Raw genomic sequence first — 12512 nt, 5'->3', positions numbered from 1 at the left:
GAAGCCTTTTAGATTTTACAATTACCTGTTAGAGGAAGACGGGTTTGCTGGATTGGTTGAAAAGTCTTTGTCTAACCCTATGATGGACAATGGTAGAATGGGTATGTTTTCTTTACTTCGAGGAACAAAACAGCAGATCAAGAAGTGGCCTAAAAGGAATTTAAGTGGGATATCTGAAGGGATTTCAGAATTAGAAGGTAAGATTAATGGTTTGGAACTGAAGCTACAAAACGGTGGAATTTCAATGCAAGAAAGGGACATGCTGATAATGTCTAGACACGAATTGTGGAAGCTGCACAGAAGAGAAGAGAGTATTTGGCTACAGAGATCAAGATTGAAATGGAGCAAGGATGGGGATAGGAACACGAGGTTTTTTCACTTAACAGCATTGAATAGAAACAGAATAAAGTCTATTTCATCATTGAAAGTTGCTGATGAAGAGTGTTCAGACCCGGATCAGTTGAAGGCCTTTGTTTATGATTATTTTAAGGAGAATTACAATTCTAAAGATACATTAGAGGTGGAAGAAATCAATTTCAATTTCATGAAATTAACAGAGGAGCAGAAGAATGGTCTGGAGGTCAAATTTTCAGAACAAGAAGTGTGGGAAGCAGTTTTTCATTCGGACAGTGCTAAAGCTCCGGGTCCAGATGGTTTCACGATGGGCTTTTATAAGAAATTCTGGCCTTTCTTGAAGGATCATCTAATGAAGTTTGTGAATGATTTTCATAGAGGAAGGAAAGAAGTTGTCTTCAAAATTGATTTTCGTAGAGCTTATGACTCAGTCGAATGGCCAATTATTTTGAGATTATTGAAGATCATGGGGTTTGGGGAGATATGGATTTCTTGGATTCGGTATTGTATTTCTTCTGCTTCAATTTCAGTTCTCGTTAATGGTTCTCCAACAGCAGAATTTCAGATGGGCAAGGGGTTGAGGCAAGGCTGTAGTTTGTCCCCTTTGTTGTTTAATATAGTTGGGGAACTCTTGAATTTAATGTTGTGTAAGGCTACGAATCTAGGTCTTTTTGAAGGGTTTAGTATTGGTAAGGAGGATAATCCATTTAATTTGACTCATTTACAGTTTGCAGACGATCTTATTTTATTCTGCAGAGATTCTTTAACTCAAATTCTCAATATAAGGAGAGTTTTGAGAATGTTTAGTCTAATTTCAGGGCTTCACCTCAATTTGTCTAAGAGTAAACTGTTTGGAGTTAATGTGGAAGAGGACATTGTGAAAGATTGGGCATCTGAAGCAGGTTGTGGGATGGGTTATTTTCCTATGACTTATCTTGGTTTACCAATAGGTGCAATAAAAAATTCAGAAGTATTGTGGGAGCCAGTTCTGCAGAAAGTGTACAGCAGGCTAGCAGGTTGGAAAGTTTCCTCTTTATCGATGGCTGGGAGGGTGGTGTTGGTGAAATCGGTGTTGTCTTCTTTACCTATTTTCTACCTTTCTATCTTTAAATTACCGTTGAAGGTAAATCAGAAACTAAACTCTATAATGGCTAGATTTCTTTGGGGTGAAGGACAAGCCAAGAAACAGATCCATTAGATAAATTGGAATATGGTGTGTCAACCTTATGACGAGGGTGACTTGGGAATCTTGGATATGAGACTGGTTAACAGAGTATTGCTTAGGAAATGGGTCTGGAAGTATGCAAACGAGAAAGAAGCTCAGTGGAAAAAATTATTGTGTTGCAAGCTTAATGTCAGTAATTTATCCTTATAAATATGTAATGCCGTTTCTCCCATAGACTCTTGGATTTGGAGAGGTATTTTGAATAATTATGAGAAAGAGGATCAGATAGGCGAGTGTTTGAGGTCCAATTCGAAGATTCAAGTGGGGAATGGTAGATCAATTGAATTTTGGAATGATGTTTGGGTCAATGGCTCTTCCTTAAAGAGTCAAATCCCTAGGATATTCGCTCTATCGAACAATAAAAAAGGAAAAGTGGCAGATTTTGGGTGCTTTGAAAATAATGGTTGGGTTTGAAATATTCATTTAAGGAGGAACTTATGTGACTGGGAATTGGATCAGTGGATGTCATTAATGCTTTTGATTGATAATATTCGCCTGATTGAATCAGTAGATTTCCTTGGGTGGTCGGGGAATGGTGATGGTTTGTTCTCGGTTAAGTCATGCAGAATGGCTCTTTCAAGCAGAAATGGAGATACTTTTCAGTGGAAGAAGTGGGTCTGGTCTGGTTTGGTACCTCCTAGAGTGGAAACTTTCCTATGGCAGATTTCTCATAGGAAAGTGGATGTTAGAGTGGAACATAAGAAGAGAGGAGTTAATCTAGAAAATGTTCAGTGTCCATTATGTCATAATTTTGAGGAATCAATTCAACATCGTTTTGTATCTTGTTCGGTTGCAATGGAGCTGTGGAATAGATTCATAAATTTTTGGAATATTTCTACAGTTTTGCCCCAAGATCCGGCTTCACTGCTTTGTTCTTGGTCTTATATTAGGGAGTACTCTACCATCTGGAAGTTTATTCCTGGAGTAGTTTTCTGGTCACTATGGAAAGCGAGGAATTTGGTGGTATTTGAAAACTGGAATTTTGATAGCTCATCTCTGTTCTTTATAACCAGATTTAGTCTAGCTAAATGGTTTTTAGCTAAATTCCCTCTTGTTAATATTCAGGCTGATTTATTAATAAGGGATCCATCGCTTGCGGACAGAATCCATACTAAGCTATCTAAGAAGAAAAAGGTTATTTGTTGGTCTCCGTCCCCTCATGATTTCTTTAAATTCAATGTTGATGGGGCGGTGAGAGGGGATGGGCTGCAGGGAGGAATTGGAGGAGTTTTGAAAGATTCCAACTGCTCTATTTTAACCTCTTTCTCTATAGCTGTGGGACCTGGTCCTCCTATGTTTGCTGAGTTAAAAGCTATTAAGCAGGGAATTGATATATTTCTTTCATCGGAGTGGGCAACGAAGGGAAGACTTATCCTTGAGAGTGATTGCAGGAAAGCAGTGGATTGGATCTTGATACCTATTTCTGCCCCAACGTTTTTTAGTTCTTTGGTTGAGGAAATTGGGGCCTATGTATCTGCTAGGGGTTTTATTATTAATTGGATTCCAAGGAGTTGTAATTGGGAAGCAGACAAGCTAGCAAAAGAGGGGATTGGTTGAGGTGTTGTGTTATGTTGTTGTAGTGTTATGTATTTTATCTAGGGAAATTTATTATGTAAGCTGTATCTTATGTAATTATGAGTTATTAATAAAATGAGGCACTCTTTTCCTCCTTCCGCTAGTTGCCTCATTCACAAGAGGCAACTAAGAGGAAGGTTTTTAATGAGGCCTCTTATTCCTATAAAAAAAAGATTAACTCCTTTACTGAATGGGGATGGAGTTCCTATGGCTTTTTGCAAGGTTGATATATTCGGGATTCCTCTACTATGCTGGAACGAATCTTTCTTAGAAAGAATAGCTGGGAGATGGGGAAATATGGTGGAAATTCATGACTCCACCAAGAACAGGGATGATCTCACTTCTGCGAGGATTCTTATGAGAATTGTTAGCCCGTTTGATGTGCCAGAATTTATTTTTCTTGGATCCTATGGGAGATTGTTCAGAGTTAATATTAAGATTGGATCGGTTTATGATGATTCAAAGACTTTTTTCAAAATTTCTCCGGTGGTCGGAGCAGTTGGAGAAAATTGTGGTGAGCTGAGGTATGAGGACGAGGAAGATAGGGTTATGTCAGAATTTAAGGAAAGTCCAGTCAAATCAGCAGAGAAATGCAAACAAAAAGTTGACTTTTGGATCGAGGGAGTTTTTTCTGGCTTAGCAGAAACTGATGGGGAAACACATTCTCCAAGATGTACCAAACATGGGAAGAGTATTAGAAAAAGTTTGTCAGGTTCACAGAACGTTGGGAAAAACAGAGGAGGAGAGTTTGCAGGTTTGGGTGTCAAGAATTCAAATATTTCGGCTAATGGATCACAGGCCCAATCGGATGATTTTGAGCTGCCTGGACTGGATTTTTATAAATTAATTCCTTATGGGCCAGCTTACACAATTAACAAGTTTGGTAAACTAGTTAAAAATAGAAGAAAAGCAGAGGTGAGCAGTGATATGAAACAGTTAAAAGGGTCCAGTAAGAATTCTGATTCATTTGGCAGTGAAGACAGTGAGGCTAAAGAAACTAAGTCATTGATGTTAGTTTCTAATTCAGAGATACTAAAAGACCATTCCAGAGGTCGTTCGTTAACAGTGCACAGAAGCTCGCATTCCTCCAAGAGTGTGCCTTTAGAGAAGAGCAGAATGCCATGTTATAGTAGAGTTTACAGAAGAAGGAGAGGAATTACTGGCATGAGAATGATCAGAATGGAAATATTGTTAACGAGGTTGTTTCAAATTCAAAGATGGTTAAGGATCAGTTTTGCTCAAATGTTCACCAGACTTCTAAAACAGTAGGGCTTAATTTACTAGATTGTGAGATTCCAAATTCAGTACTGGAATCCTGTGGTGGAGGTATAGATGGAGAGTCTGTAGGATGTGATTTGGATAAACAACCTTTTCTATCCAATTCCCGATTGACCAGTAGAAGAGTTAAAAGATTGTTGTTTAGGGAAGCAGTAGATCAAGTCAGTATTTCTACAACAGCTTCTTCTGTCTTTTCCAATGTTATTAAAACCGGACCGGACCGGCCGGTTCGACCGGTTGAACCGTGAACCAGTGGCATGTCCGGTCCGGTTAACTCCAAAAACCGGATTAGCACAGAACCGGCTAAAAACCGGGAAAACCGGGGTGAACCAGCTGAAAACCGACGAAACTGGTTTGAACCGCCGGTTCACTTTTTTTCTTTAAAAAAAAATTAAACCAAACAACGTCGTTTGTTCAACGAGCCGAGTCAAATTCGAGTATTGTTGAGCTCGACTCGAACTCGAAAACTTTAAAAGTAAGCTCAACTCGACTCAAAAACTCACGAGCTAAAAATTATCAACTCGAAATATAATATTAAAACTTGAAATCGAAAAGCCTTGAACTCAAAAAAAAATTTAGAAGTTCGATTGAAGCCTAAAATTTGAATTGAAGCGAAAGAATAGTTCGCTTTGTGCTCACCAAAAGGCTCCATGATTTTGAATGTCAAATTACCTCTATTATTTATAGAAGTAAGTTGGGATGCTCTTCTATGTTTCTTAGCCATGTGGGATTGTTTTGTTCTCATATTTTTTTCTCTTTAAACTTTTGGGATACTCTTCTATGTTTTTTAGCCATGTGGGATTTTTTTTTAAAACAATTAAACCAAATGACATCATTTGTTATGATTTTTTTAAACCCCAATTTTATTTTTTTGATTATAGTTATATAATTATATTTATTATTTAATATGTTTTACCTTAAATATTATGTTGTAGTTGATTTGAATCATTTTGTTTCACTTGATTTTATGGTTTTTCATTTATACATATTATGACTTGTGATATTTTTATACCTTTTAATATTGTAAACTTAAAAAAAGTGTTACATATATATTAATATTGCTTTGAATATTATGTAAAATTAAAAAAATATATTATTTTATATAAAATCCGGTTCAACCGCGGTTGAACCCGGTTGAACCAGTGAACCAGTACCTTCACCGGTTCAATGTCTGGTCCGGTTTTGAAAACATTGGTCTTTTCAGACCTCTTAGATGAAGCAGTCGCTACATGGCAAATTAGTCAGATTTTTGGGTGTTTCCTTCAAGCAAGGGAAGGAAGCTTTTTTGGAAAAAATAATTAACTTAGAGAAAGGTTGTAATATGGCTAATTGAGAGTCGTATTGGGGTTTTGGGGATTGTTCAGTTATTAATTATGAAGAAAAACTTAGCCATAATCACATGGAATATAAGGGGTTTGGGTAAAAAGGAAAAACAAAGAGCGGTGCAGAGATTAGTTGCAAACTCTCATCCTTCTTTTCTTTGGCTTCAAGAAACCAAAGAAGAGAAGATACAAAGGTCTTTTCTTAGAAGAAACGGGTTAAATGGTTTTCAAGGGGTTGTTGAATCGCCAGCTATTGGTTCTTTAGGGGGTTGTTATGTTGCTGGGATGATGAAGTATTTGAGAGGGAAGATCATTGCATAAATAGAAGATTCATTGCGGTTACAGGAAAATTCAGATTTAATCAGTTCAGAAGTGTCCTCATTAATGTGTATGGTCCTTCTGTGGAGGAGGAAAAAGAAAGCTTCTTTGAAGAACTTAGTCAATTCATTTCGGGACAGAATCTGCCGGTTTGTGTTGGAGGAGATTTCAATGTTTACTTGTGTGAAGATGAGAAGATGGGTAGAGCACAGAATAGAGTTTCAATGAGGATTTTCTCTCATTTTATTCAGTCTGTAGGATTAATTAATCTGCCTATGGAGGGGGGAAGGTTTACTTGGAGTAATCAATGTTGAGGATGGGGCGTTAGCTACTTGGGCGAATGATATTGGTTGTTCGGTAGGTAGTTTCCCATTAGAGTATCTAGGTTTACCCTTGGGCTATAAGAGAAATTCGGCTGCCATGTGGGAGCCAATAGTGGAGAGATTTCACGCTAAGTTGAGTGGTTGGAAGTCTAATTCCCTGTCGCTTGCAGGAATGGTGGTGTTGGTTAAGTCAGTGTTGTGCTCGCTCCCTGTGTATTTTCTTTCCATTTTCAAAATTCCAGTTTCTGTGCTAAAGAAACTAAATTCTATCATGGCTTCATTTTTGTGGGGGGGGGGGTGCAACGGATAAAAAAAATATCCACTGGTTAAATTGGAGTTCGGTTAGTAAACCAAAAAGATTGGGGGGTCTAGGGGTCCCTAATTTATTACTCTTGAACAGAGCATTATTGGGGAAGTGGGTTTGGAAGTTTGCATCAGAGAAAGAGTCTTGGTGGAAGAGGGTGGTATGTTGTGTTTATGACTTGGATCCGAAATGCATAATGTGTTTATGACTCGTTGATTTCGGACCCTTCAATACGGGATTCCCATTCGTCCTACAAGTTCCTGAAGTCTTCTAATTTTCCCTGGTGTCCTCCTCCTATAGGCTTCATTAAACTGAATGTGGATGATGCCACTAGTAGTGATTGGAAGAAAAGTGGGTTGGGAGGCCTTTTAGGGGATCATCTTGGTGCAATATTAGGAACTTTTCAGGAGTCAGAGGGTCCGGGTCCTCCAACTTTGAAGGAACTTAAAGCTATTCAAAGGGGACTTGTTTTCGTCTCATCTATCCAAGGGAGGGAAAAATTTCGTTTGATTGTTGAGAGTGACAGCAAGGTAGCTGTGGACTGGATTATTAAAGCTGATTCTTGTCCAGCTGTGTATGCTTATATTGTTAAAGATATAGTTGTTAAACTTAGGTTTTGCGTGGGATTTGTTAGATGGGTTACAAGGACAGCTAACATGGAGGCTGATGCCTTAGCAAAAGCTGGTATAGGCTGAATTTTATGTATTTTGTTTTCGAGTGATTATTTGTAAGGGTTATTGGGTTTTCTTCCTCTAGGCTGTAATTCCTACTTTATTCAATAAAGTTATAAGACACTCTTTTCCATCTTCAGCTGATTAAGGAGTTTACACATTAACTCCATTAATCAAGAAGGTGGTTTTTAACTAGGCCTTCAAATCTTATCAAAAAAAATAACAGTCAACCTTACGATATCATCACCAATCTCTGGAGTCATGCTCATGCTTCTTCTTCTTATTCTACGTGCTTCTGGTGTTGATGCACGATCTGATCTGTGGCTAGAACTACAGTTCAAAGATACAATAACAATTAGTGGAAATTTTGGTGCTTCATTCTAAGCTTAGTTTAAAGAACGTGGTAAAAGGGAACAGAAACAGTTTAATAAAGACCATCACATAAATTTCATTAAGCCACAGTTTGCATATTAAACTAAATAAAAGATGATTCAAAACAGGACATCATCAGCATGAGAAGCGAGAGAACACAACCAGATTACATGAACAAATGCCTATGCAGAGCACAATTATCTATATTTCAACAAAAATGGTAAAGATGGTGAAAGAAATGCTTATAATAGAGAAATATAAAAGGAAGTACAAAAACTACTTGCCACCGTCTCCCCATACAATTTATAGGCTTAAATGAACATTTTGCAGCAACAAAAGAAGAATACCATGGGAAGGGGGATGGATATTTGTATTTTCTGACATGAAAGCCACATGCCTACTGCTACTACTATAGAGCAGAATAATTGTTTCATTCATGAGTAAGAGATATATAATCTTCAGTAAACATGAGAATCAATTTCGGGAAGAAAAGTGAGATGTATTTACTGAAAAAGGATCAAATGAGAAAAACCTTGATGTGGCAACATCAACACCATAGTCCCTAAGTGAATTCCTATCACCATTTAGCATGGACCTTGCTTGTGCTCGAAAAGAAGGATGCTCAGGACTCGGAAGGCATAACAATTTTGAAAAGAACTAGAAATGCTTGAAATATCAATTTTCATATTTAATAATTTCCTTTTCAGTTTAGAAATAGTTACTCTCATAATCGTACTGCCTGCGGCATGGAGTGGAAAGACATTTTTGAAGAAAATATTTTAGCTTGTAAACTTTTTGCAACTGTCCTCTATAAAAAGAATTCAGGTTATAATAATGAAATCAGTAGCACGGTTTATAATAATGAGAGAGAGAGTCTTAGGAGGTCCGCACTCTGGCGAGGAGTGGACGGTGTTTGTTGATTATCTTAGCAAAAGAGTCACTTGGAGATCATTAAAGGAAATTTTTAGTCACCATGGGAGTGTTTTGAGAGTTTATATCCCGAATAGTTCTAACAAACCAAATTATAGAGATCATTCATTTGCGTTTGTTCAGTTTGCGAAGGAAAAAGAAATGCTGGAGGCGATAGAGAAGGTCAATGGTACTTGGATTGACAGGAAGAGAGTTTCGGTATGTGTAGCTAAATATCGGAGGCAGAGGTCCTTGCAAGTTGGTGGAAGTAAGTCCAGAAAAGATGAAGATAAGTCGACTAAGGGTGCGAAACAGAGGAGTAGAGCGGGATCTGAGTCTTTTAGTCGGTTTAGGGATGAGAGGTCATATATGGTTGCTTTAACCTCGTCTGATGGGATGAGGAAAGTCCCGGTTGATGAAAAGGGTAGGGAGGGTCACCCTTGTAAAGATAATGGAATTAGAAATCTTTGGGAGATGCAAATTCCCTCTGATGAAAGGGATTGGGTGAAGAGAGCATTGACAGGGATTATCAAACCTCACTTTGATCTGGAGCTAGTGCTTAAGGGATTGGCAAGTGATGGGTTCAAGGTTAAGGGAGCTAGTTGGGGTTATGTGTGGAACTCTTGCATATTAACCTTTGATTCGGAGGAAGATTTTAAGGAGGCGTGGTCGAGCAGATTAGTGGAATTGTCCTTCTGGTTTGATTGGATTGATATCCTTCTGAATGATGACGGGGTACCGATGGCTTTCTGTTCAGTAGAGTTAATTGGTATCCCGTTATTATGCTGGAATGTCCTCTTTATGGAGAAACTTGTCTCAAAGTGGGGGAAGCTAGTCTGTATCCACGATTCGACGGTGAAAAGAGAGGACATGGCGGTGGCCAGGGCCTTACTGAGGGTGGCCAGTCCCTATGATGTTCAGGAGTCTGTTACGCTGGGCTCGTATGGGAGATCTTTTAAAGTTAAAATTAACGTGGGGTCGGTCTTTATTAAACAGGAAAGTTTTTTGGTAGGAAATTCAATGGTTGCCGGAGAGGATAGGTCCAGAGATGATGAATTTTCAGAGGATGAAGAAGAACAGTGCGCTGTTGGGGGTGGTAGACCAGACCTGCCAGTTGAGGATACTAGGGACAGAGTAGACAGATGGTTAGTAGGGGATGGAAGTTCAGCTTTAGTAGGCGATGAAGCAGGTCAGAATTTACTGTGGAAGGAGGGAGAAAGTCAATCTAGTGGAGTAAAGGTGTCAGACTTTCCAGCAGAGGATTTGAATTTGAGAGGGAATTATCAGGGTATTGGGATTAGGAATATTTTTTCTAATGAAAATGATAAGGCCCAATCAGAGGACTTGAGTGAGCCCATTAGACTTTCTACGGCTGGTCCAGTTGTTATTTTAAAGCAGCTGGGCTGTGGTAATCTAATAGAATCTGGGGTGGTGGAACTTGGAGACTTACAGCAAAAGGAGATGGATTACTCAAATAGGCAGGGTCGGGATAGAGCTACGCCGCTTTGCGTACCATTTTTGCTTAAGGATGGTACGAAAGTCAGTTTACAGAATATTGTTTCTAATGAGGTCTTGATGGAGGAAAGAGTAATTCGGGATAAAGGAGGGGGTAATGCGGACGGAACAGAGGTGGAAAGGGTTGAGAATCCAGTTATACTAACTGGTTTCCAGGGGCGGATTAAAAAGAAAAAGAAGTTAAGGATTGCTCCAACGAGGTCTGATAGTTCTGGTTTGGAGGGTGAAGTGTCATTTAGTTTTCATGATCGAGTTTATGAAAGACTTGATAGAGGTCTGGATAGGGAAAGTTTGGATTGAACCAGTGTTAATTCAGCGCCCCCAAACAAATGTATTGAAGCAAGACTGGAGGCTGCTGCTTCTAGAGATGTTTGTGATATGTTGGGGATCTCTTTCAAAGGGGGTAATCAAATTCTGGAAAAGGAGATCTTGAAGATGGAGCTTAGTGAGAATAGTAGAAGCTATTGACTGATTTTTTCAAGATAGTAAAGGTTGTTGCTTTTATTAATTATGTCACAAATCAAATTGATTTCATGGAATGTGAGAGGGCTTGGAAAAAAGGAAAAATCAAGAGCTGTTGCTAGATTAGTTTCAAAAATCAAACCGATGATTCTGTTTCTCCAGGAAACTAAGTTGAACAAATGTCGAAAGGGATTGTTGAGGAAAATAGGGGGAAATTTCCTAAAAGGGTCTAGCTTTCAGCCATCTACTGGTTCTGCAGGGGGTCTAATCAGTCTGTGGAACGAAAATCTGTTTGAAGTGAGCAGGGAGTTTAAGCATAATAGGTTCCTTGCTTTATCAGGAAAGGTTAAGACTGTTAACTTTGATTGTGTGGTTATTAATGTGTATGGGCCGTCGGTTGAGTCTGATAAAGAGGGGTTTTTAAGTGAGCTAATGTGTTTTACACAACAGCTTGATTTGCCTGTATGCTTAGGGGGGGATTTCAATGCTTATCTAGATCCCGAGGAGAAAATTGGAGTCCAACAGAATTGGCATTCTATGGAGTTATTTTCCAACTTTGTATTTAATCTTAACCTTATGGATCTTCCTTTAGTTGGAGGGAGATTTACTTGGTGCAACAATAGAGAAGCTTCAACGTGGATTAGATTAGATCGGTTTCTATTAAGTGGTGCTTTTTTCCAGATATTTCCAAAAGTTATCCAAAAATTGTTGCCGAAATCCTTATCTGATCATAACCCTATAATGCTGGAAGATGACCACAACAATTGGGGCCCTAAACCTTTCCGGTTTTTTAACTATTTACCAGAGGATGAAGGGTTTGATGGGTTGGTTCATGATGCTGTGGGTGATTTAAAGAGGGAGAATGCAAGAAGGGGTATGTTGAGTATTCTTCATGGAACGAAGAAAGCCATTAAGAAGTGGCCATACAACAATAATATGGGGATGTCAGAAAAGATTTCAGAGCTCGAAAATAGGATAAACGACTTGGAATTAAAGTCTCGGGTCGGGGAATTTCAACACAAGAATGGGGTCAACTAGTAGCTTGGAGGAATGAATTGTGGGGTCTGCATAGGAAGGAGGAGAGTATTTGGTTCCAAAAATCACGTAATAAATGGATCAAGGATGGGGATAGAAATACCAGATTTTATCACATTTGCGCTCTGAATAGGAGCAGAATGAATGCTATTTCGTCTTTGAAAGTGGCTGGGATTGATATTTCTGATCCCAACATGATTAAATCGGCTATTTTTGATTACTTTAAAGTAAAATACAATGAGATATCATCTCTGGAGGTGGAGGAATGTAATCTGAATTTTGCCAAATTGACCGTGGAACAAAAGGCTGGATTAGAGGTTAGTATCACTGAACAGGAAGTGTGGGATGCTGTTTTTAAGGCGGACAGTGCTAAGGCACCTGGTCCGGATGGATTTACTATGGGTTTCTTTAAAAAAAACTGGACTATATTGAAAGACCTTGTCATGCAGTTTGTTCAAGATTTTCAAAGAGGGAAATTATGGGAAAAGGGAGTGAATCATTCCTTCATTACGTTAATTCCAAAGAAGGTTAACCCACAGGGAATTGAAGATTTCAGACCCATTAGTCTCGTTGGCAGTCTCTACAAGATTATTTCTAAAATACTCTCGAAAAGACTAGTCTCTGTTATTCAAGGTTTGGTTAGCCCTTCACAATTCTCATTTATTCCGGGTAGGCAGTTGCTAGATTGTGCACTTTTGGCAAATGAAGGAATCGAATATTGGAGAAAACAAGGGAGGAAAGGAATTGTCTTTAAAGCTGACTTCCGTAGGGCATATGATTCGGTTGAGTGGCCTATCTTATTCAGGATATTGAAGGACATGGGTTTTGGGGATAAATGGATCTCATGGA

The 12512-nt window shown here is 38.7% G+C and overlaps 1 protein-coding gene across 2 annotated transcripts in view; it reads right to left on the bottom strand.

The window, feature by feature from the left end:
- LOC120147729 (serine/threonine-protein kinase EDR1-like) overlaps nt 1–12512 on the bottom strand; it is a 49418-nt gene that overhangs the window by 18144 nt on the left and 18762 nt on the right. For both annotated transcript variants that reach the window (XM_039161034.1, XM_039161035.1), the window contains exons 8-9: nt 8275–8370; nt 7602–7700 (exon numbers count right to left, since the gene is read on the bottom strand). In XM_039161034.1, the coding sequence (XP_039016965.1) occupies nt 7602–7700; nt 8275–8370 (195 nt within the window). The remainder of the gene's footprint in view (nt 1–7601; nt 7701–8274; nt 8371–12512) is intronic.

The sequence above is a fragment of the Hibiscus syriacus genome, unplaced genomic scaffold (assembly GCF_006381635.1).
Source record: "Hibiscus syriacus cultivar Baekdansim isolate YM2019G1 unplaced genomic scaffold, ASM638163v2 tig00110940_pilon, whole genome shotgun sequence".
Classification (NCBI taxonomy): domain Eukaryota; kingdom Viridiplantae; phylum Streptophyta; class Magnoliopsida; order Malvales; family Malvaceae; genus Hibiscus; species Hibiscus syriacus.
The sequence above is the reverse complement of the archived record's forward strand: the minus strand, read 5'-3'. Positions and strand labels throughout refer to the sequence as shown.